Below are 25,780 nucleotides of genomic sequence, written 5' to 3'. Positions count from 1 at the left end.
TAGAAGTTTACCTTTTAGAAAACCTTGGTCTTCACGATTTTTCAAGCTTTAGCTTATAAGAGGGAAAAGTAAAAGGCTATCGACTGGTTTTTCCTTGATTCCATTCATAAAACAATACGCATCGTAAACAGTCGCAGCCTTCTTATTATCAACAGCCTCCATCCTCTAGTTGTGGTTAATCGATCAAGCGGAGCGCACCATAGTCGCGTGCGCATTACGACGTAATGAAACAATCATGAACGGAAATATATTTTTGTGTTTTTTATTAGTGCTTTGCAATAGTGCATTAGGACAAAAGCTGTAAGTTTATAAATTCTAATATATGAAAATCTAATAAATTGATCTTAATAAATATTTAATTGAGGCGGCGCCGTATATTTGCTATTAATTATGTTGCTTTCGCTATAGCGCTTTTACTGAATGTTACAAACTCAATAGTGTAACATTTAGTAGTGTAAAATTGAGTAAAACATAAAAATCGGATTAAAATCTGCGTCATCCGCAAAGTCATAAAATTGTATCCGAAACATGCGTATAATTAATTAGTTATTAGTAATTTGAAAATCGAAATAAAACATTAGGTGTATTTATTGGTTATATGAATTATGCTTCAATTATAATTCAGTTAGACAGAAAATATTTGCAGTGGAGACACAATTTAATAAATCTCATAAACATAACTATAAATAAAACTATGATTCGTACAATCGCAATTTGTCAATACAGCAATTAAGAACCAACAAACCTTTTAAAACAATAGGTAGTTTTCATAGTATAACGCCAAAATTATTCTGTTAACACGTGGTATTAGGTAACCCAGCACTACTTGTGATCCTTATTAGGGCAGCGATTGTTATTTGTTACTAGTATTTGATAAACACTATTGGTAAACAAAATAGACAGTATAAAGTTTTATAAAAAAATCATAGGAACAATTGCAATATGAACCACAGTTTGCTGTTGTGTTGTTGTTTTTACAGACTATTAAAAAAATATATCGCAACGTCTTTCGTCCTACGACATATGCATCTGCTCAGTTGATCTTTTACCTAAGACGTTTGCCTTTCACCGGGAAAGAAGACGACGTAGGGTTTCTAATAAGCCATAACCGTCGACACCTCCATTTACTCTAGAATTTATTTGTTAATTTAGACTTTAGATGCAATAAATTAAAGTCTGGCCATAAGTTCTGTTGGTACATATGAAAATGCAAGTCTGACTTGAAACCATCGTTCCGGACTTTATAAGAGCTGAAGACTGGCCCTCATCTAGATCCTTTAGACTTCAAATTATAGTCAGTTTTAGGGGACATGGCCTGCTCTAAACGAAACATTGATTCTATTAAAGAATCTTTGGAGCAAGCAGTGGCTAAACATCCCTTGGAAACAGTGCGTAAATTATTAATGACCAAATAGATTATGGGCTTGTATACGAGTAAAATCCAAAGGTGGCCATTTCGAATACAATATTGTTTGCTGGTATACATTGTAATAATATCACATTACTTCATTAAAAAAAATGCATTTTCATATGTAACAGAACTTATGGCTGGACTAGGTACATTATTAGTTTAATAAGGTTTCCATATCTTCAGTATGAAAACTTAAACTGTTTGCTGGACAGTCTGACGATGATATAGACGCACTAGTAAATGCTGGTAATAGATTAAATGGAGCGTTGCATTCCTTTATGTATTGCAAATCTAAAACCTGGCTCGACTGGCCATAGGAGAGTGCTTAAGACGACGTACGGTAGTGAATATTAGGCTTGGTAGGGATGGAATGAAAGCTGAATGAATGCCGTGGAATCGAGAGCGTTATGAATTACAGGTAAATAAGTAATAGTAAGTAGAAGGTACTGACAGGGATATGAAATTGAATGCTTCGTGGTTTGGCCATATACAACGGATAATTGAGAAGCTGTTTCTAAATATACAAGACAAGCGTAAATGGTGAAGTCGGGTTGGACATACTAGAGATGGGATAAGTTAAAAGTACCCATAACAGACTACAATGTATGGTGAATGTAATGAAAGTGGATAAAGCGAGAGAGGGTATGTCAGGACCGTAGCAACTGGAGATCCGATCTCTGCCTACCCGTTCGGGAAAAGGGTGTTAAGATTTAAATAAAATAAATTAATACTACGTTTAGTAATACGAATATTAGTAGGTAGTCTTACTATATTAGTAGTAGTAATAGATGAGTATACTTTTTACTACTTTAACCGAGATAAAACTATGTGTTTAAAGGTGATTGTAGGCGTTATATGATTAATGAAATCAGTTTCAAAGCGGCGGCACTGGGTCTAGTTAGATTTGATTAAATACCTGTGTCGAGTTCAAATAAATGTCCCTACATTTTACTAGTCTGTATAATTATTTAATTATGTAAAGTTAAATCATTTATTCAGCTCGTCGCATTTACTCAATGGCTTAACGAATATATCATAATTACTTAGACTATTTTACAGAGCTAACTAGTATATGGTATATTACGGCGATATTTTTCCTTTAATACGAAACTGTCCGCTCACTTTTAATGATTTTTTAATTAGCATAGATTTATTAAGTATTTGGCATGGTAATTCATAACCAGAATGGCAATAAAACACATGAACTTCAATTACAGCAAATAAAACTGTGTATTTAACATATTTATGATACACAGTCAATGTATGTATAAAATAATTTTCCGTAAGTCAATGCAAATATCACTAACGAAGAGACAGGTACACGTTAATATTGTCTAGGATTATGAAAGAGCTACCTATAATTTCTTTTTGTAGATATATAGTGGTATTTACTAAATTATTTTTAGCACATCTGTTTCTTTTACTATACGTTGTACAGTAAGATCAATAAAGGTACAAAATTTACAAGGTCTTAAATTATCTATGATCCTATAGCTTTTCTCTTGAGTTTAGAAATAAAAACGGTAATTTATTCTAAATATTAAATATACATAATTGAAAAGGCAGCGCCATGTCATTAGCCTAACCCATTGGAATTTATTTTTACTCTAATTACAGAGTATTAATTGTAAATTGATTATTCAATTTAAAGTAAATATAAAACAGTTTAATAAAAATATTTTACTAAAGTAATAGTTTTACAATTATTTTCGGTACTCACACGTAAATCTTAAACAAAGTTATAGAAAACATACTTTGTAAATTATTTATCTATATGACAAGCAGTCACGAGGGCGGCTAATTAACAAATCAGAACTTAGTTAATCGATATGCATATTTAAATAAGTAAAATCAACGCAAAATGACTCGTAACTTTGTTGAGAAGTGAATGATTTATTAGTGATATATAATAGTAGGTTTTTGACAGATCTTCAAAGACAGTCGTGAGACTATTTATTTAATTATTATTAAAGTCCAGCACATCTTTATACGCTGCGTTTTCACAGTATAAGTTATATTGTAAGTTCTTGCTTACTTAACACATTAAGTGCTCTTTTCTCGGATCCGAGTGGACTGGGGTCATAGTAGCGGTGCCGCCCACTGCGATCCGTGCGTGCGTCCTGATCATTTTTTTAAAATTATTTTATTATATGGCAATCCATAGCTAGCTCTCGGATCCGAGTACTCCGCACTCAATGTGCTGTATACCGACGACTCGGGTCCAAAAAATGTTTATTTTTAAATAAAAATAATAATAATAATAATCATACATCATTTCAAACATTCATATTTACTTAATCGCCATAAAAAGTTTTGGTTTCCGTCTATCACTTTGTATCTATTGTGCATTTAATATGTTAATCTAACCTTATATAACCCGAATTTTAAGTAAAAAAAAACATATTTATATATCGATATTGCATACTCTGTCTAGGAATAAAATACGCAAGTCCTATAAGTCTAGTAAGAAATATTTTGTTAAATTTAAAATGTTTAAATATCAAATTAGCACATGTATTTTGAATACATTCGGTAAATCTGTCTCATAGTTTTTGCGAACAATAATAATAAATTATTGCTAAAGTAAGTATAAAGATGATTCAATAAGTTTAATTTTGTTTGTAAATTAAATTTAGATATTTTCGTAAATCTCGCAGCTAGTCAAGATAGAGTAGAGTACTGAATAAAACACTCAACTGTCACGTTTTAATTGAATCGAAATATTTAATTAAGTTCTAGAAGTAATCGTTGAGAGATGTGGTTCAGTAAATGTGCTTTTTATCGAGTTCACCCAATTAATTGGTTTTTTGTTTGAATTGCCTCCCGCAATTTCTTAAAAAGTCATACTTTAATGATTCTGTTCATTCCTTTTAACTTTTTTCTTTTACTTATACTTTTATTTAATATCAATGAAAAATCTGTATTCAGCGGAAAGTTAACCGCGAGAAGTGTCGAGTAATTATTCGATATTGTTATTCTTTTCAACTTCAGTTCAGAAGTAAATACTCTTTACGAGTAAATACTGGCAGCATTCAAATATCTTTGCTTTAGTTAACTTTTTCAACCTAGCTAACATTTTCATTATAAATAGCGATAGTAATTTACCATAAATCTTATTTAATATGATATCTCCTATGTCAATTATGTATATTATATTCAAGAACAGTAGCTTAATATGTATAAGCCTTTAACCCAGCTTATATCATCGTATGTATTTAAACTTCATTACCGCAAGGAACCTATACTTTTCCATACCTATACTTTTTAGCAAATTAACTATGGAAACATCGAAATGACCTCAACATTTCTTTTTGTCAAGGTGTATGGATGATTAATTTAGCTAAATAAAGGAGCTTGTATTTCCTTGTAATTGATATAAGAATGAATTGTTTATTAGGTATGTTAATTCAACTTTCTTTTAAAAGTTTAACAATACTTGGTTTCACATTAAAATTAAACATGCCTTGCCATTTACTAACAAATATTTTTTTATTTAGAAAACAAAACAGATACATAATGAGTAAATAAAGCAGAAAATTAACACATTTGATGTATCCATAAAAAGTATCGCTGATACAAAGCAAAGCAAAACAAAATATGACAGCACCAAATTTATAATTCAGAAGAACGACAAATATACTAGTAGCTATAATAAAGAAGAAATATACAAGGCTTTGGACATTAGTGGCGGAATCCAAAGTAGAACACATCCTGCGAAGAGACACGCGGAACCCAATGTTCTTAGTCCTGTATCTTTTGTATCTTTTTATTACAGTAGATTATTTAGTTGAATATTAATCGTTTACTAGAGACATTCTAATTTATAATAAAAACATAAATTTATTGAAGTTATACATCTTTTGGCGCATTAGGGGAAAAAAGATGTGAGTTAATTTTTTACGATGCTTAAGAACCGACACCCTGAAGTTATAGTCAACATTTTAGATTTATCTATTGTTAGTATAATTTTTCCTACAAACGCAGAATTAAGCGAAAGATATTTTTTTAAAGAGAAAAATAAAAAGTTTTACATAACATATTGTTAGTTGTTACGCCAAAATCGTTTGACTTCTAATGCGTGTACATGTAAACACACACACATTTTTTCTTTATCTGTTATAGTATCGTTTCTATCGCTCCTGAAACAAAAATCGATATTTAAAAAAAAACAGTAGAATTTCTCTTTATAGATTTTATATATGAGTATCTGTATATAGCAGGAAGATTACTATGACTATTCTTGGATACAGTTTAAATGATTCCACCTGCCGCGATAATTTGCGTATAAACGTGTAATAAACATACATTATGCATCTCACCTCCACCTTAGAGGACCAAGGTAATATAAGTGCTTATAATGAATAGTGCTCTAAATTAGATAATTTTATAACTAATATGTTGGCATTAAAAATCACTAAGTTTTGTTCATAAATTTGAGAGTGTCCTTGGGTGGGGGTATCTCTAACATCAGATGGCTCCTGCCCGTTTGCCCCCTGTTCTATAAAAAAATAGATTATCAATTTATTCTAAGTACCCAGAGGCATTAGTACATTTATAATTACGCGAGTATGCTGTTTATTTTACGTAAATTAGTTATTACATTTCTAGCAATTATTTAATTGGAGAGATTTATTCTAATACGTTGAGGGTCTATTTCACAATGTCTGGATAAGTTCCAAACAAGCTTTTTATTCCTTATTGGTAGGATAAACATTATTGTTGCGTTTCACGACTGTCAGATATGGCGCGAAGTTTCTTCAAAACTTTTATCTTCCGAATAATTTATGTGTTGCATAGCTATTTGGCACTTTATCTATACATTGTGAAACAGAACAAGTCTCTTGTATGTTAAAAAAGATTTTCTCTGTCAATGTTTCGACTACACAATAAATATCCCAGAAAGTACCTACTTTGTTTCTTTTTCCAAATCAAAGTTCACTATTCACGTTCATACTTAATAAAAATACTGTGAAACGTTTACTTTAATAAAGAAGTTCTTCCCAATATGACCGAGTGTACGGCCGAATGAAAATATATAAGAAAAATTAAAATTCTTACATCACCAGATCAATATTACAGCGTATATGCACAACATGCCACGGTACTCAAGGGAAATGAAGATTTTCTTGAACCTAACTACAAAAGTGCTGTGAAAGCGATTCTTAAATCTATATTAACCATGTACAAAAGCTTTGGAATACAAAATAATAAAATATTCAATTGGAAGGTATTACATATATATCAGAACACTACTACCATAATGTGCTAAAAAACATTAGACTTACTTCTTACAAAAACATTGAAAGAGTTGAGTTGAGAGTTGAACGAATGTTTTCTTTAAGATTATTTTTAATAAAAAGTGCATTTTATAGAATTTTGTTTTATTTCTTGCCGATACATAAAGATCTCAATTAAAAGTATAATAATTTAAACATAGGGATTACATTGTTTCATTCCAGGTGGTAAGTCGTAAGAAAGACAAATAATTAAAAAAAATTATAAAATTATCGTTTTTACGGAGTAATATTGTATTAATAATTTTAATACTTATAAGTATTTACCACTTAACTAAAGCACCTACTTATATTAAATAGGTGCTTAGTTCAAGTAGCTAAAGAAAATATTAGTCATATTAGCTTAGTCGGTCACGGTCTCCTTTATGTATCAACTAGAACTAAAAATATATAAAATAGCCACATTTCCAATATGTCAATACTCATCTAGACGTGAAATACTTATTTATAGAACCGACTAGAGTGACACGATAACTATTATTAATGTCGACGCTCTTTCAAACGATATATTGCTCCTTTGTATTATTATAAATATTACCTAAATTATTGAGATGAACCAGAAAAAGTGACATGACGCCGGAACTAAATGCGGATAATGAATTATGATGATCGACCTTTGTCGATTGGGACAATCAATGCAGTCACATGATTGCGCTTGTCAGGGTCAAGGCAGAACGCCTCTCGCTAATCTAAGACTTTGTAAATACTTTAATTATAACGTAGATAGCCTCCGAGGCTCGTAACAATTCAATAATCTTTACAGCATTGAATCATGGTTAGGCCCGAGTAAAAGTTAATTGATTCATGAGATACGATTTGACAAAAAAGGTCAAAGTCATAGTCAAATCGTTTATTTGCCAGAATAGTCTTACAATTAGTCAGAACAAGAATCCTCCGAGTGTGTGTAGGTATATGTCAAAGAATTGGCTACAATTTTTTTTTTAAATTTAGTTTAAGAGCAGGTAAATAATTTAAAGAAGTATTCATAGATCATCATAATTTGCAGTCCTAGGCAATCGACAATGTTTGCAAGGATGACGTGTCTAAGCGTGACCTAATATGGCTTCCTCAAATTATCATGTAAGCCACAAAGTATTTTTATCTAGGGCTGGAATTTATTTATTGAAGTTTACCACATCATACATAATACCGTATCTATATGCTACAAGCTCTTTTATTTAAAATATATGATTTTGGTAAACATACATGTTAAAAAGAAACCGGCTAAACAGACACTTAACAATGCTTTCTTTAAAATCGGTTAGGCCACTACCGAATCTATCCAGGTCCGGATTAGTACTGTTTGTTGCGTTATAATGTCAAAGAATTCGAAAAAGAGGTGCCTGAACTCCTAAGTTGATTTTTGCAGACGAAATTTGGAATGATCGCATTTAATTTATCTTCATGAAATGATTTGTTGATAAGTCTGTCTAGGTATGAAACGGCTCAACGCTGTAAATTACCAGTCTAGTCGTCACGTTCAGTAAATAGAACCTATGTTAACCCAAGACGCGTCTATTTTACTAATTATTTCTAAAAATGTTAGGCGTTGGACACAAATTTTAGTTCATTAGTTAAAAGCTAATTGGTTGTTAAAGTAATGAATAGTTTCTATGTTCTCAATAGTATTTCTACTGTAGTACTAATGGTTAAATTTGCATAACTATAGCTTACAATAATATTAATTCATATTGTAACACGTAGAACTGTAAATTATTGGCAATTGGCAATAATTTACGTCGATACTTCGTTAACTGATGAAAATCATCTGCGATTCTAGGCACGGTGGTTAAAAACTCAATAAAAACGTTTTAAATACTGCAATATTAAATCATATTTTTTTTATTGTTTTTCAAATTTTAACATTAATAAATGAGTCAACATGCATGTGTGTGTGTACTGTGTGTGTCTGTGTATGAGCTAGTATGTGCATGTTGTTAAGTATATAATAAGGTATGTCTCAAACTAGCGCTTTCGTACTTACATTCATACAAAACTCTAGGATGAAGTGGAAGTTTAGAGTTTATTTCATTGCAAAGATTCGCAATGTTGAAATCAAATTAATGTTTTCTATTGATATATTTTACACGATTTTCAAAGCACTAATAGCCTTGTTGTAAAGGTAAAATCGTAATGTTCGGAATACAAACGAGGTAACGAAAATCGATCATGATGTGGGTTCGTAAATTATCGACCTTGATTCTTTCACATTTCGTATTTATTATTCTATGTTGTTAACCATCATTTTCCTTTATATTATCGAAAACTCATTGTTAGCGACATTGCGCACAATACATATTTACCGCTCCTAGAGATTAGATGATTCGATCCCAGTTTATAGCAAAAGATTAGACAACTTGTGCCATAGTTTAATGGTTTTCACTCATCTATTAAACCCATCTGCAACTGTGTAAATAAAGTTATTTATGCTCCTCCAATCGCTATTTTGTTGCATGCCTATACATATAATATTAGTTAGTAACGGTTTACAAGACTAATTTAATGAGTATCTTAATTTACTTGGTTAGTAAAACCTCCAGTTGGACATGCCGCTCAATATATTAAACGATCGTTAGAACGTAATCGAATCTAATACTTCGCAATATGTGCATTAAAAGGTTTGTTTTCCAGTAATTCTGTGTAAATTCATAATATTAGCATATGCATCATCTATCTAACCAAATAGTAATAATAGTGCGGTAGGTAATAAATTAGAATGCTTGCTTTGCAAATAGTGCGGAATCTTTGAAAAAGCAATGTATGTTTGTTGATACGTACTTTATTGCTATTCTTATCAACTAGGCGCAATATTTTATAACGATATATTGCGTCATACTCGGGAGTGAAACGCTAGTTATGAACTAACGTTCACTATAATAAAGGCAGGACACATTGTGAAATGTAAAGCCGAGGACTTTTAATATAGCACTGCGTTACGTCCGTTGCGACGGGATGACTTATTTTTACTGATCGATTATTGTCGGATCGGATATAGTGGAGAAGCGCAATTCCTTCCGATATTTTTCTCAGACTAATTCCGGCTTACGACGCCGGAGCCAATGCTCCGGTGGAGAAAGGGCCGAACCCACACTTCCGAGATTGTTGATTTATCCACACAGTTACCAACCAAGTCGTTACAATATTAGTAAATGTACACTTGAGTAATTAATGCTGCAATGAGTTAAAAAAAAGATAGTTATCAAAAATATCTTGAAAAAGCTTCGATTTTTATAACATTTTAACAATTTTTTTTCAATTCACCATTCCCTCATAGAAAAGCTAAAACAATACATAGAAGACGGTTTTAACTAGCCTTGCCAGACGTCCCGTTTCTCCCGGGACGTCGTATTTTAGGCTTAGTTTAAAATGTCCCGGCGGGACTGTTTGCTTGTCCGTTTTTTATTATTCAATCTTTAAAAATTAAAATTGAACAATGTTTTTAGTATGCCTAGCTCAAACCTTTTCCAGGTTCCCAATAAGAGGGCAGATATAAGAAATAAATATACCCATAATTCCATAAAAAGCGACTTGCAAGCGTTTCTAATTAATAATAATAATAATAATAGCCTTTATTTCCAAAAAACTTTAAAATTTAGGGATGATAAAACGTCATTCAGTTAAGTTTTGGATTGTCCACTGTTGGACATAGGCCTCCTCCTTCCGGTTCCACTCGCGTCTGTCGCGGGCCAGGCGCGGCATATTCATTTATCATAATATCTCTTATTTTTTTCAGTTATAATATAGTTATTCCTCTTTATCCCTGGTATTGTTGGTAACTTTTCGACACTGGTTTTAATTCGATGTATAATATTATTATATTGTTCTTGGATATTTTTAGATATTTCAGTGTGTTGAACCGAAAAAATATTCTTAAGTGTTTCTTGTTCTAGTGGGTTCAGTCCTGATTGTCTGCCTTTAAATTGTTTTCTACTTTTAATTTTTGCTGAAATTTTCACTGTTGCCCGAACCATACGGTTGTCTGTTGGGTGGGTGGTATTAATTATATCTATATTTTCGACGGTATGATGATAGGGTCTTTTAATAATAAAAAAAGTTTATTTTTTTTGTTTTTCTAAACAAAAGTCAATAAGTCGTTTGCATCGCTCGCTTCTCTTACCGTGTCCCCATAAACCCATAACCAACTTTCCATCTGGAGTAGCTCGGCCTATTTGTGCGTTAAAATCTCCAAGTACAATTGTGTATGACAGAGAACCTCTAAATCTACAATATTTGATTTCAACACCTTTTTAACCATAAATCCTACACCATTTCTTCCACTTTCTTTCCGGTGTATAAAAAGATGTAGTCTTCGTATTCAATAATGTGTGTTCCCTCTTTTCTAATATCAGAGAGGCCAAGAATATACCACTTTTTGTTTTGCACACCATGTTCTAATTCCTCTTGACGGCCATTGCCTATGAGCGACCTTACATTCATTGTACAAATTCGTGTGCCTTGAATATGGCGAGAGTGTTTTTCTATTTTTTGGGTGGAGGGTGGTGGTCTACTACCCCCACGGGGACCAGCCGTATTGGGGGAGATTTTTCTTATTATTTTATTTGTTTTCTGGGTACCAACACATGGTTGCTATGATCTTTTACCAGAGGAAGTAGGTTTAGAAAGAGAGTTCGATCTGACCCTCATCACGTCAAAAGCACTTGTTCGATTAGTTTTAGACGAAAGAAGTGCCTGTTGTTTTTTTGGTTGAGCCATATGTTCAGCTTGTGGAGAAGCTGATAATTCTCTCTTCCTTTTGTCTGTGTTAGAAACATTTTCCTTGACTATAAGTTGGTCGTATTTTAAATATGCAATCTTGCCATTCTTTAGTTCTTCTATTAATTTAAGTTTCAATAATTTTCTTTTTTCTAACACTTCTTTGGAAAAGTCTTCAGAGATAAACAATTGCTTGAACTTTCTCTTATTTTTTAAGATTTCCTGTTTCTTCCAACTATTAACGAAGGATATTAAAATCGGCCTTGGTTTTCCTTCCTGTTTTGTCGGTTTTCCGATACGGTATATTTTATTTACCTCTGTTTTTTCGAGTGTTATATTTAAATCCGCCAGACATTGCCTTTGGACATTCTGCAATAACTCGGTACTACTACATTCCTCCTCTTTCAAGTTAAAAATGACTAAATTGTTTTCCTTTTTTTCTCTTCTTAAATGTTCGACTTCGTTTTCTAAGGTTGCGACTTTTAATTTTAGGTTTTCATTTTCTGCTAAGATAGGTTTTAATTTCTCATCAATTCTATTTATTATTTTGTTAGTTAACGATTCTTCCAATTTTGTATTCTGTTCCTTCATTTCAATTCTCATTTTCTCAAACAACATTTGAAATTGGTCTTCCATTGTTGTTTAGTGGTAAAAAAATAAAAAAGTAAACTTCGCTTCGTAGGTATGAAAGCGACAGGATTCGATCCGGAAGCCTCAATGTGTACGATGTTCTCAACGACTCGTCGCAAGTGCCAACCGACTAATTACTAAGCTCGCAAATAAATAGTATATAACACATATGATATTGTGATTTATTTAAAACAGTGCTTAGGATTTTAGATTAAAGTACTGGATTTGCACAAAACACTTTTAAAAGTCACTTCACTACACTTCGTCAGTTTTTTGCAGCAATTGTCATTTTTAACCATGTAACTGAACGAGAAATATCCAACGCGGTATGGCGGATAGCAAATTGTTTGATCACGGCTAACTAACTACTGTTTAATGCACTGTATTTATTGTTCACATTTGCTGTGTAAATATGTTGCTTAAAATATCATAGTTCTCGTTTTTTAACCTTTTTTACGCACCGATTCTATTTTAATTTTAAATAATTATACAGAGCTAATGTTAACTGTGCCGCGGTACCCTCAAGATATTTTGCTCAAGATAAGCGTTTCTAATTACGATTATAATTGTATTGATTTTTTTGAAATAGGTAATTAATTGTTTGCTCCTTGGAAGAATATCCTAAAAAAATGTCTTTAGATAATTTGTTTTTAAATTGTCCCGGGTAAGAAACCAAACTCCCGTTTTTTAATCGTATTTAAGCATTTAGTTACCCCGTATAGGCAAATAATCTGACAGCCTAGTTTTTACCGCCCAAACATTGAAGCAGGACTTTCGTTGTGTGTTTTCGCACAAATAATACGTAATTAACTATTGTAATTATATAATTGTGATTCACTAAATAAATGTAGGAATTTGTTTAGTAACAATGATATGAACTCTAAAGCAAATGAATTCTTATCAATGCAAAAATATCAGCTACGTGTTAATTTATTTAAATCGAGAAGTAAATAAAGCTTAGTGACTAGTTTGAATAGCTCTGATTGTCAAGATTTAACTGTCACCGCTGCAAATTAAAGTCGTTTCATACGCACGGGTATATTCAACTCTTACTTTATTTAAACTAAATGTGGGCTAAATTCAATGTTCTGTGGGAAAATCTATGATGTATATAATGTATTATTGATAAACTCATCCTGATGCTGTAAATAATAACTCTTTAACTCTGAATGCGGAACCGTCTTAGACTGGCACGGCTACCAACCAAATTCTGTGTTTCATAAAATTTCATAAGAACTTCATAAAGAATAATATCTACTTGTTTGGACAGATTACACTCACATAAGAAACTACTAAGAGATGGTTCATTCATTGGATATGTACATTGGTAAGGAAAAAATGTTAAATTTTTGAAAAATTCCCAATAAAAATAACACTAGGTAATACATATTAAAATGAGTAAATTCAACTATTCGTGTTTATAATTTTGACTATTTTTAGAAAATACACTTTGTTATCTTTAAACGGATGTTAAGAATTTTCTAATGAATCACACGAACAATCTAATCTTGATTATATAGGATATTCAAAATTATATTATTGCAGATGTTAGTGTATTTGTTCTTCCGTTATACACAGTGCGGATTGTAATGCGTATACGCACGTTAAAGAAACAGAATAGATCTATCTACAGTTTTTAGTGGAAGTACCGTCACAATTTGATTAAGCTATTTCATCTTGTAAGAAGTAAGATTTTTTAAACTTGATTGTTCTAAATTGTAGAAAAATTAATTTGAATTCAGAATATATATATATCAAACGTAGTAATTATGTAAATTGATTTAACTGTTTAAGAAATAAAATATATAGCCAAATGTCGTATTTAATTAGTTATATTGGACGTGCGGTCATGAATTTTTAATTGCTGCCAGCAAGTTGTCAAAATCGTTAGTTGCACATAATGACTTCTTAGGCCTATAGGTAGGTTACGTTGTTACGTCTGACGTCATTTTGTGCCTTTCATTCTAATAAGGAGCATTACATTACTCAGGGACTTAGTATAAGAATATGCATCGACGGCCACCGAACCGTTCTTTGTGATATAGTATCCCCTTTCCAAAAGAGAATTACAAACTTCAGATAATCTAGTAAACAGAAGTCGTTCGTTTCTGAATGTAACCTCAACATGAATGTAAAAATGACCAAGTTTCGTTTCGATATTAGTTGCGACAGTCTAATAATAAAAATGCGGCTTAAATTCCTTACACGACCCATGTGTTAATTAGAATAGTTAAACTGAACTGGCATCATTAGAACAACATTTGCGGCTTTCAAAGCAATATAAAGCCTCAAATATGAGTTTTGATAAGGAACCGATAAGCGGCAAATTACTTATTTGCGTCTACATACTGCGTGAAGATTAGCAATTAATCTTTAGGTAAATCTTACTACAGGAATTGGTTCATAATGTTATCAGGCAAATATTAGTTATGATCTTCAATGACCTTCTTGGCTGCATATAATTTATATATACTCGTTCCAATACTGCATTAGGTATTTTAACGCTGGCACATGATTTCTTAACAAAATGCTACCATATTCACCTACATGTAGAATTGGCCTGAATATTATTGCCATAATAAAAGCACCATATTAAAAGCGATTATAACATTTTTAATAATATTCACTAAAAATATATATACAATAACTTTAATTATACATTGTATGTAATTTTAGTTTCTATATGTTATAACATAAGTAATTTTGATTTTTTTCTTGCTTACAGCAACTTAATATCGGATGTCAATTCGGATTGATTTTGTGTTTCTTCTTGACCCATCTGCGAAATATCGGAAAAACTCTTTATGCAGGACGTTTGAATTTGTGATGCTTATTTTGTTGTTGCGTAAATATCTTATATATTAGAAGCATAATAAGAATAAGAAACACAATGTTAAGGAAAAAGAATTTAACACCTAATACAAAATGGCCGATTACGTGATGAAACATAATTAGATCTAGGACGCGTTTAAACATAATATTACTTATTTAGTCACGTGAAAACTTAAAACAAATAAGTCATGTCATACATTATTCATGAACAATGAAAAACCTCTACAAGAAAAGCGTCGTATTCTAAAGATTCATGCAAGACTAATCTAGATCATATGATGCTATATACTAACTCATTACGTAATAATAACTTCAGGTGTATCAAAAGAGATCTGTATTTTATTTTATTTTTTTTATTTTTTTTTTTATTTTTATTTATTTGGTGCACAAAACACATTATAATCTTTACAAAAATAAACTTAAAACTAATAGTTATGAACAGGATTCTAATGTAAAACCATGTGCACACTGCAAAATTAATGTTACATCAATAAAAGGCTCATAACTAACAAAGGTAACATAGTAAAAAAAAAAACAATAATAATAATAATAATAAGTTCCTCGACACCAATTTAACGTAACGTTAACCAGGACCACAAGGGTCAGCACTTAACCTACGATGGAGGATGTCTTTAACGACACTAATGAATTTATTGATGTTGCGACAGAATATGTCCACAAGTAAGTGGTTGCTCTTTGCCATCTCGTTATATTGACGAGCCATCCTGGTCAAAGGGTTGTAAAAAGAGATGTTATTCTTATAAGTTTGAAGGGAAAATAAATTGACTTCGTTAGCTCTACGGGCACTAAATCTAATGTTAAGGCTAATGTGAGCTAGTAGTTCGGGAGAGTCTATAATGGAGTGGGTGATTTTGTAAAGGTAAACTAAGTCGAAGACTATGCGTCTGGATTCTAATGGTTGAACTTTAAATTTCAGGAGTCTATCGCAATAATTTAAGTTAGACCGGCCAGGTTTTATACGATAACATAAAATTCTGAGAAATTTCCTCTGAATTCGTTCAATATCGTCAATGTGCACCTTATAATTCGGCGACCATATTGGACTACCGTATTCTAATATACTTCTTACGAGGCTGAAGTATAAGTACAAGGTGCTACGAGGATTTTTAAAACCTTTTGTGGATCTAAGAATAAAACCCAGTAGATGGTTTGCTTTAGACGTGATGTGACTATAGTGGGCACGGAATGAAAGCTTGTCATCGAACAGGATACCTAGGTCTTTTGCAACATCTGATCTGTTAACTAATTGACCATCTATGACGTAGTTCCATACGATTTTGTTTCGTTTATTAGTAAACGATATGACAAAACACTTGTCTATATTTAAATACATGTAGTTCGTCTTGCACCATAGTGATACGGTATTGATATCACGCTGTAATGTTAAGCAGTCATCTAAATTAGTAATAGAAGTAAATATTTTTAAGTCATCTGCATATAAGAGACAATTGCAGGACAGTTGTTGAATAAGGTCATTAATAAAAACTACGAAGAATAATGGCCCTAAGTGGGAACCCTGAGGTACTCCCGATGTAACTGCGATAGGTGCAGAGATGAAGCCCTTTAACGCAACCAACTGAGTTCTAGAGTCTAGGTATGAGCAGATCCATCTATATAAACTGCCGTGGATACCATGTGACGCTAACTTATGACAGAGCAGATGGTGATTTACTTTGTCAAAAGCCTTAGAGAAGTCAGTGTAAACAGAGTCAACTTGGCCACCTGTGGCAAACACTTGACAGAGATAGTTTTTGTATTCCAGAAGGTTAGTGACCGTAGACCTGTTTCTAACAAAACCATGTTGCTTGTCTGAAAGAACAGGCTTAAAATGACTGAACAGATGAGTATACATCACTGACTCAAATAATTTAGCAGCGCAAGATAAAATACTTATCGGTCTATAGTTTTTACAATTGGACTTATCACCACTTTTATAAATAGGTATTATGTGGGCAGTTTTCCAGCGCTTAGGAAACACACCACTAGTTAACGATTTATTAAAGAGAACACATAATGGAATGGACAACTCCTTTCCGCAACTTTTTATGAAAATAGGAGGCAGAAGGTCAGGACCCGCCCCTTTGTTAATATCCAAACTATCTATTTTACGATTGATATCTGTTACCGTAATAGAAAAGCCAGATAATATATTAAAATACGTGTTATTTACAGCACCAGATTGGTCAGTGTATATAGTTTTATTAGTTTTATCGTCAAAAACTGAACCAAAGTATCGCGAAAAAAGGTCACATATCCCCTGACCGTCTGTCTCAGAAGTATTTTCAAGTGTCATGGTGTGAGGCACTGAAATATGGCCTTTACGATTATTCACAAATCTCCAAAATGATTTTATGTCCTTGGCCAACGAGTCCTCGATGGATGCGATATACTTGTCGTAACAAATCTTGGTAAGAAATTTGCATCTCTCCCTCAGCAAAGAGAAAACGTCGTAATCGCGGGGATTCCCAAACCTCTTAAACCGTTTATGATATAAGTTTTTTTCTTTATTACATTTAATTAAGGATTTGCTGTACCAGACTGGATAAGATGAGAATTTGCTACAACAACTTGGTGTATTTCTTGATATTATTTCAAATAAAAGCTCATAAAAAGCTTCGGTGCACTCATCAATACAAGGGGACGATAAGATTTCGGACCAGTTCACAGACTGGAGTTCAGATTTAATGTTTTCAAAATTACATTTAGCAAAATTAAGCCGTTTAATGTTAGCGCGTTGAAGCCCTTTAGAAATCTGAATCGGAGAAAGAGTAATCAAAATTGCGGGATGATTTTTATCTAACAAACTTAATGCAAGTGTTTCATTGACACTTATACAATCTATATTAGAAAGCACCAAATCCAACAAGCGAGCGTTTGCATTTGTGATAAAGTTATGCTGTTTTAGATTACACAGTGACATTAATTCATTTAGTAGAAGGAGCTTCTTACTCGGGTTAGGGGAAATTGACAGAGAGGGATTAATCGAATCAGAGTAATCAGGTGTGTTAAAATCACCAATTAATAAGAAATTATCCAAAGGGAAACGATTAAGAAGTAAATTTTGGCAATGGCTATAAAAGAGTTCAAGCTTGTTAATTCTAATATCAGGAGGCAAATAGCAAACACATAAATTTATGCGAGAAGTGTCACGTGCTTCAGGAATAAGAGTAACCCAGACATCCTCCATATCACTATCCCACGATGCTTGACGGATGACCTGGTATTTTTTATGGACGGCGAGTAAAACTCCACCTCCCTCGGTTTTAGCACAGGAGGAATCCGCACGATCTCGTCTGAAGAGATTGTAACGGGCGTCAACAACTTCGCCATCGAAAACACTCATATTTAAGTTCGTTTCCGTCAAGCATATAATATCGAAGTTAGAATTTAACAGATTTAAAGAAAATTGAGATAACTTGCTACGAATTCTGTTTACATTTTGATAAAATATATTAATCATTGTGGAAATAACGTGTGATTCAGTATATAAAAACAAAAATTGATCAAGTAACTTACTAAGCAATGATAAACAAACAAATTAGTAGTAGTAATAACAATTAAGACAATTTAGTGAAGGAATCATGACTTTTAATTAGAATGGCCGGGCTTGATTCATCCTTACGAACATAAATTTGGCCATATCGCACCCAAACAAACCTGTAGTTCTTGTCAGTAGAAAATTTACGTGCCGCACGGTGTAACTCTTTAGCTTCAGGAGACAAATGTTCAGACAAGTATATCCTGCTCGACGACGAGCCGCCAATACCAATATCGGTAGTAGATAGTTTGGTGTCAGGGTGGGACTTATTGAAGCGAGTCAACGCAGACAAGAGTGTATCACGCTGACGCTGCGTTGAGAGGGTAACTAGTATGTTTCGCGGCCTTTTGGAGTTTGAGTCCATCTTAGCTACACGACGACATGCTTTAACATCACTCTCAGATACCACAACATTTAAACACTCACAGAGTTTTTTGAATAACTCCATCAGATTCTCAGTCTTGCTTTCGGGTACCTCGTGAATCTCGAGGTTTAAGTCACGTGAAATCTTTTCAACTGTAAATAAACGACTCTGGAGTTTTGATAACGTGTTTTGAGATTTCGTAAGTTCAGTCTCGAGTACCCTGATTCGATTGTCTTTGTCTGCAATATTTGACTTCAAATCATTTTGTTCTAAGATGATAAAATCCGTTGTCGTCGTGAAGTCAGCCTTTACCAACTCAACAGCTCGGCTAACCTCGTCGGTCACCATGTCCTTCAAGTCCTTTCTAAGCGCGGACCGTAGATTTAGCATAAACGATGAGTCAGGGGACAGTTTCAAGTCTATAAGTTTGCTAATACTGTCCAACGTAACCGGCTGCTTAGAAAAGTCAGCGCCTGCAGAAGTTTTCGTAGCAAAATCACACTCCGGCTCTTTACACGTCGTTATATATGAGGAGGCGCTTGGTGATTGGTTATTGCGACCCCGCCGGACAGGAGTATTATCGTCATTGTTTTTACGCCGAGTTACATTCTGACACAGAGGACAATTAAGTGATGCCAATTGCTCAGCACTGAGCTGCTTAGTCGACCCGGCAGCAACATCAAGGCATTCATAACAAAACTTGCGTTTGCAATTATTACACTTTAAAAAATGATCGACATTTAATACGTTATTACAGCCATGGCACTTCATAGCTTGATTAGATTCACTATTATTCACTTCACTGATTTTACGTATTCTGTATTACTTCAAATTTGACTTATAAAAGCTAACACTATTGTTAAAAATTGAATAATAACACTTATAACACGGCTAATAATACTTTTAACACGGCTATGGACTACCTTCCACCACGGTTGAAAGAAATATGAAATGTATGTTTATTATGTATATTATGTTATTAGTTACTACTTTACTTAGTACATCCGCTGTTGTAGGATGACATACAAGGTATAACAAATAACAATTTTAATTATCTAAAGAGACATTACATTGGTTTTTTTATAAAATAATTACCGTCAAAGTGAAACATTGTAACCTGTTTTATATTTGTATTAACATTCTTTTTTTTTTTTAATAATGTTGGTAAATTTGTTAGTGTCACAGAAAATCATTTAATTTTGATCTAAGACTCCTACTGCACACTTGACACACACACAAAATATCTTGCTAGTAGTTTTACTACTAACTTGCAAGAAGGACCGAATTATTTATTTACAGCAAAAAATCTAAAATATAATAATATTAATTGAGATAATATTAATTGATATTAAACATCACGCGCTATAGTCATGTTGGCATTTTATCACCTACTCTAATGTAACTATAGTGCCTTGAGTGTTATAAAATATTAAGCGTCTTAAATTTTTAATTTAAAGCAATTTTTAGAATACTCCTGTATAGTGACATGAACATTTACATAAGCTAATAAATTTACAAAGTAACATCTGTTTATAGTAGTATCTTGAGCAAATAACCAGCATTTTGCTCGTGAGTGATAGCGGCTTTCTCGGCTTTGGAGAGTTTAATTAATTTGTAATGGAGATATACGTCACTATGACGTTGATTAGGAAATCTCTGATAATACTCCGTAAAGATAATCCGGCACTGAGAATAATATTTAATTATTGAGAAGCATAATCAAGATCAAAAGTTCAAGATCTGAAACATGAATACATTTTATATTACACATACAAAGCCTAGAAAATATGAAAACGGGTTCCAGTGGTTTTTACAATCAAACGCATACTCAGTAAAACAATATCTAAACACACTTTTTGCACGTGTTATTTTTTTAGTTGCCATTATCTCGGAAAAAGCTCCTAGCGTATTAGTTTAAAAGATAACACTGCGTTTTCACTTAGATGATATATTTCTTTTCTGCTCTAACTACGCAGTAGATACAGCAGATCAGAAGGTGAAAGGATTTAATTTGTTAGAACCTGGGGTCGTTTAGACTTACACCAAAATCTATGTTGAATCATACCCCACTTTTGCAGTCCCTAAATTACCCGTCCTAATTTGCGTCAGTGCTTGTAAAATGTGCTTTGTAAAACTCTGTCTTGTTTTATCATTACAGAAAAGAGCCGCTTCCAGAATGTCCATCATTAGAAAAAGGGGATACATACACACAATCAGAGTTCCTATCGCGTCTGGCACACGAGTGCCGGTACGACAGGCTTCTCCTACCTACATACCAGACTGGAGAAGTTGTGTTTGTCCACGCCAGCGCCTACGTCTATTTCATACAACCGGCTGAAGCGCACGATTTGGTAATATAATTTGTAATTTTTAAAAGACGCATACACTAAGATTTAACATGTATGTGTACAACAATGTGAACTTGTACACTAAGGTAACCGCTGTGTTGGAAGTTGGCTGAATCCCTAACTTGACGTATTCTACTCTTGAAGCTTTTGATAGATTTATCAACATAATACGGTCCATCCCTGCTGCAAAGTCACACAGGAGTAGATTTGCATTTTTATTCGATTTAGCCATTCTATTATATCTTCACGCTTTTTTCCTGATGGAGTAGATAGAGACCATGCTTCTCCACTCATCATGCTACTGACATACCTCTCTCCTTCATCCACTTTCATGTCTTGAAATTGATTCGCCATGTATGCTTTTCGGTTATGGGAACTTTTATCTTATCCCTTCTGGATATTAGCCATTTTATATAATAATATAATGTTTAATCTCATTCCAGAACTTCAAATTGCACTTCCTTCTGCAACTTCGTTGGACTGATCGGCGGCTAGCGTACGCTCTCTATTCTCCAGAACGAACGAAAATCATTGGAGAAAGTGATCTCAGATCCCGTGTTTGGATACCGCACTTGTACATGTCTAACGAACAATCTTCCAGTTTGATGGGAACTGATAGTAAAGACGTGCTCATCTCAATAGCACCAGATGGTGAAGTACTTTTCAGTCGTCGAATGCAAGCTGTGCTATATTGTTGGATGAATTTGCAAAAATTCCCATTCGATGTTCAAAAATGTTCGATGAACTTGGAAAGCTGTAAGTGTCACTCTCCCACTATTAGTATATGTATATTGATTGTTTGGGCGAAAAGAGGAGAGAGCATATCACACAAGGACAGTGCCATAAAAAATATTACGACACTGACAGGCTGTGTTCGCTGTCTTCTAGAAATCGAAAAAATCTTAATAGAAGACTACTACTAAAAGTGGTTTTGGTTACTATTACAAATTCTTAAACATTCTTGACAATTTGTAAACATTCTTGAAATTCTTGCTTCTTCTCTAAGAACTTTTTTAGTGAATAACGTTACCTACAAACATTTCAGGGAAATACAATGCGTCAATATTACGCTTGATGTGGGAGAAAGATAATCCCGTTCGACTATCTTCAGAACTGCATTTAACAGAATACTCTCTGCTCGACTATTGGACAAATGAGTCGGTTGTTCGAGGAGATATCGTCAACATGAGACTGGGTGGAGGTAGATGTAATGTCGATTTTATATGTTTGTGGTGTCCTTAGTTTGTTATTATGAAAAAATAAAAATGATTAATTGGCAACTTATTTCAGCGGGTAATTACAGTGCTTTGAAGTTTACATTTAAATTGGGCCGAGAGGTCGGTTACTACTTAATGGATTATTTCATCCCTTCAATGATGATTGTCGCCATGTCATGGGTCACCTTCTGGTTACAAGCAGATGCTTCAGCACCTAGGATAACATTGGGTAAGAAATAATAATGATATACGATCTGTTACTTACGCGTGTAACTTTATGTCTTCATTATCTACACTAATATTATAAAGAGGAAAACTTTGTTTGTTTGATTGGTAATGAATAGGCTCATAAACTACTGGACCGATTTTAAAAATTCTTTCACCATTCGAAAGCTACATTATCCACGAGTAATATAGGCTAATTAATTTTGTAATATTTAATTTTGAACAAAAATAGGGTTCCATAAGATATAAGGGTTTTTCGGACACAAGGTGTAAAAAATCAACCAAAAAATAAAAAAGGGGGTAGCATAGCAAAATGTTCCATGTTGGCATGTACTAAAAAGGTAGGCTAGGCATCAAGGAGAAACGAAGTTCGCGGAAGCATCTAGTAATTGATATAATAAGCCCTTTTCCATACACTTCTAAACATTAGTAGCAATTAATTATATTTTACCATTTTGTACTTTTAATATTATGGATGAATTTACCTATCCGACGATTTTCACCAAGTTATGAAATCTAATTTAATTTTCAGGTACAAGCACCATGTTGTCGTTTATCACTCTGGCATCATCTCAAGCGAAAACTCTTCCAAAAGTCTCCTACATTAAAGCAAGTGAAATTTGGTTCTTAGGCTGTATTGGCTTCATTTTCTCGGCTCTAGTGGAATTCGCTTTTGTCAACACTATCTGGCGTAGAAAGTAAGTTTTTTATTAGTACATATAATAAAATAGGAATGATTGGTTTTGTATTTTAATCTCAAAGTCTGCTGTTAAAAAGTTCTTAAATTGATTACGGACACTTACAAAAAGAGGAATGGCTAGCAAAAGCTTGTTCTAACATTTAAACACGCTATATCACTTCTTGAAATAATAGAAGCCTTGAAGATCATGAATTGATCAATATAATGACCAAGCTAAGACATTCGTATGATGTAATATAATTTTGACTGTCTTAATTTCAGAAAAGTGGTGAATTTGAAGAAAGTGAACAGTAAATATATACTGAAAAGTACATTGACCCCTCGCCTGGCGCGTAAAGAGCTGCAGAAAGAGCTACAGTCTTCCCCGCAGCTCAGCAAGTCTCGGTCCTGTTCTTCTCTTAACCAGGAAACCAGTTCTGATCCTGCAGGACCAGGATACAATAATTATCTTACTGTTCATGTAAGTATAATTTTAGTACTTCTTAATGATGATGTAATTACTGATCTACTTTATTGAGCTCGTTATAGCATGAGCATAAACCATCGATTAGATTTCTAGATTATCGATAAAATAACAAAGATCTTTATTTGCTTACCTTATCTATTAAAGAGACGCATAAATTTTATTCAAGGGTTCATTTAAGAAGCCTCATGTATCGGTTACGACCTTGCTCACGATAATGTTTTTTTAATTCTCAAAAGCTAGTATGTTTGTTTACGCTCATATTTCTCAATTTCAGAGCTTCCCATCTGCTCTGAACCTACCAACGATAACTACGCAAAGCTACGACGAGCTTGTCCATAGGTCTGGCGGACGGCATGACTCCAGTGAGGGATCAGACGAAGCCCCAAAACAACACACATGGACTCAAATGACTCCACAAGAAATCGCAACTTGGATCGATAAACGCTCGAGAGTGCTATTCCCTTTACTCTTCATATTATTTAATATTATCTACTGGACATTTGTGTACTGTTTGTGAAAAAAACCGTATGTGCCTGTCGTTTTCGCATTGGTGTGAGTTCTATAGTCCTGGAAATTTACCACTTAGTTACTCTAAAATTGTAAATTTTGACAACATTTTTGGAAAATGTCGTTTGAAAATGAAAGATACAATTGTTTTGTTTAATCCAATTCATTAGAAAACAAAACATTTAGTCGAAAATTTAAATTAGGAAGTAATAGAGAAAATTATAATACTAGCGAAATACAAAAAGTCAAACGACAAAAGACAAAACACGATTAAAGCGGATGACTGAATCGAAATTATTTATTTCATTACAGTATAAGCCAAAATTTAACACACACACACAGATGCTAATAAGAAATCGCAATGAAACAAAGCGCACAATAGTTTTGTCTGTTTTGATATTTAACAGACATAATTTTCGAAACAATCTACTGTTGTGTATTGGTCTAATATTTTTTTTATGTATTGCGATTTATTGAAGGTGGTAGTCAGTTATAGTAATAAGTATTTTGGTGCTTATATTATATCCATACGTTACTAAAGGATACATACTATAAAGCATATCCAAAAGTTTTGTAATCTTATTTTCTTGGTCATTTAATTTTTTTTATGACAGTGATTATGGGATTGACTGGTTAAATCTCATAAATGCTAACAACCTTTTATGTAAGTCTAAATATTCAGTCTAAAATATTTAGTCTAAAATTGTATACCGTCCCAGTATTGTAAAATTTTAGAATATTAACAATATCTAAAAGTTTTTAAAAAATTTAGCAGTCTTCGAATTTTTTTACAATATTTTGTACGTAGATACATTAATTCATTAATTTAAGGTATAGATACGTACTTAATTTAAGTTGAATAAAAATGTTGTATAATTAACTAAATAATTTTTGTATATAAATACTTATTATACTGTAATATAATAAATTAGTATTCATAATGATTAGGAAATTTAGTGTCACTGTTACACCATAATATAATCGTGTTAATTATATCTGTAACACAGTATTTTCTTAAACAAATTAAGAAACAGAAAAATAACTAAATTATAGCTTATCTATGGCTGTGAATACAATTTTTTATCGTAATCAACATCGGATTTCTGATCAATAATAATAAGCATTCACAATTTTATAGATATTTTTTGCAAGTTGATTATAAAATAATTGCATTTTTTGTATTGTTATACGTAAGATTGTTAATGATATAACATGTAGTAAAAGTGGTATGTATAATATATTTTTTTCTTCTCTTTACCAATACATTCAAAGAACAAAATTTCGCTTGCTTCTGAATTCGCAGTACATTCTTTTTAAATGACTATTAATTGTTTAAAAAATATTAAAACACCGATTAGCATGGCCATCTATGTGTTCTTAAAAATGATTAAAAACATTGATGACTTTAAATTCATATAATGCTAAAAATTTTGTTTATGCTGACTTCTGGGCAGCAGTGGCAGATTTACGAGCAGGCTGAGGAGTCTGGGGCGGCAAATTTGTATTTTTTTTCA

At 32.8% G+C, this 25,780-nt stretch overlaps 1 protein-coding gene across 2 annotated transcripts; it reads left to right on the top strand.

Moving 5' to 3' along the window:
- Positions 1 to 124: 124 nt before the first annotated feature.
- On the top strand, positions 125 to 25,293 carry LOC110993622 (pH-sensitive chloride channel 2). 2 transcript variants are annotated; one of them, XM_022259958.2, is made up of 8 exons: positions 125 to 300; positions 20,962 to 21,154; positions 21,595 to 21,907; positions 22,197 to 22,352; positions 22,442 to 22,597; positions 23,126 to 23,291; positions 23,555 to 23,753; positions 24,034 to 25,293. In XM_022259958.2, exons 1-8 carry the CDS (start codon positions 236 to 238, stop codon positions 24,274 to 24,276), a joined length of 1,491 nt encoding a protein of 496 aa, XP_022115650.1. In that variant the 5' UTR covers positions 125 to 235; the 3' UTR covers positions 24,277 to 25,293. The 2 variants fall into 2 exon arrangements, with proteins under 2 accessions (XP_022115650.1, XP_022115649.1); XM_022259957.2 differs by having other exon boundaries at positions 22,197 to 22,358.
- Positions 25,294 to 25,780: the final 487 nt, after the last annotated feature.

This window comes from Pieris rapae, chromosome 13 (assembly GCF_905147795.1).
Source record: "Pieris rapae chromosome 13, ilPieRapa1.1, whole genome shotgun sequence".
Classification (NCBI taxonomy): Eukaryota; Metazoa; Arthropoda; class Insecta; order Lepidoptera; family Pieridae; genus Pieris; species Pieris rapae.
The sequence above is the reverse complement of the archived record's forward strand: the minus strand, read 5'-3'. Positions and strand labels throughout refer to the sequence as shown.

What these genes read in the sequence shown, in the direction of transcription:
- LOC110993622 (XM_022259957.2), top strand. Translation starts at nt 236, where the DNA reads ATGAACGGAAATATATTTTTGTGTTTTTTATTAGTGCTTTGCAATAGT. An exon ending in GAGACTGGGTGGAGGTAGAT is followed by an intron (nt 22,359 to 22,441) that starts GTAATGTCGATT and finishes AACTTATTTCAG; the next exon opens with CGGGTAATTACAGTGCTTTG. An exon ending in ATAATTATCTTACTGTTCAT is followed by an intron (nt 23,754 to 24,033) that starts GTAAGTATAATT and finishes TCTCAATTTCAG; the next exon opens with AGCTTCCCATCTGCTCTGAA.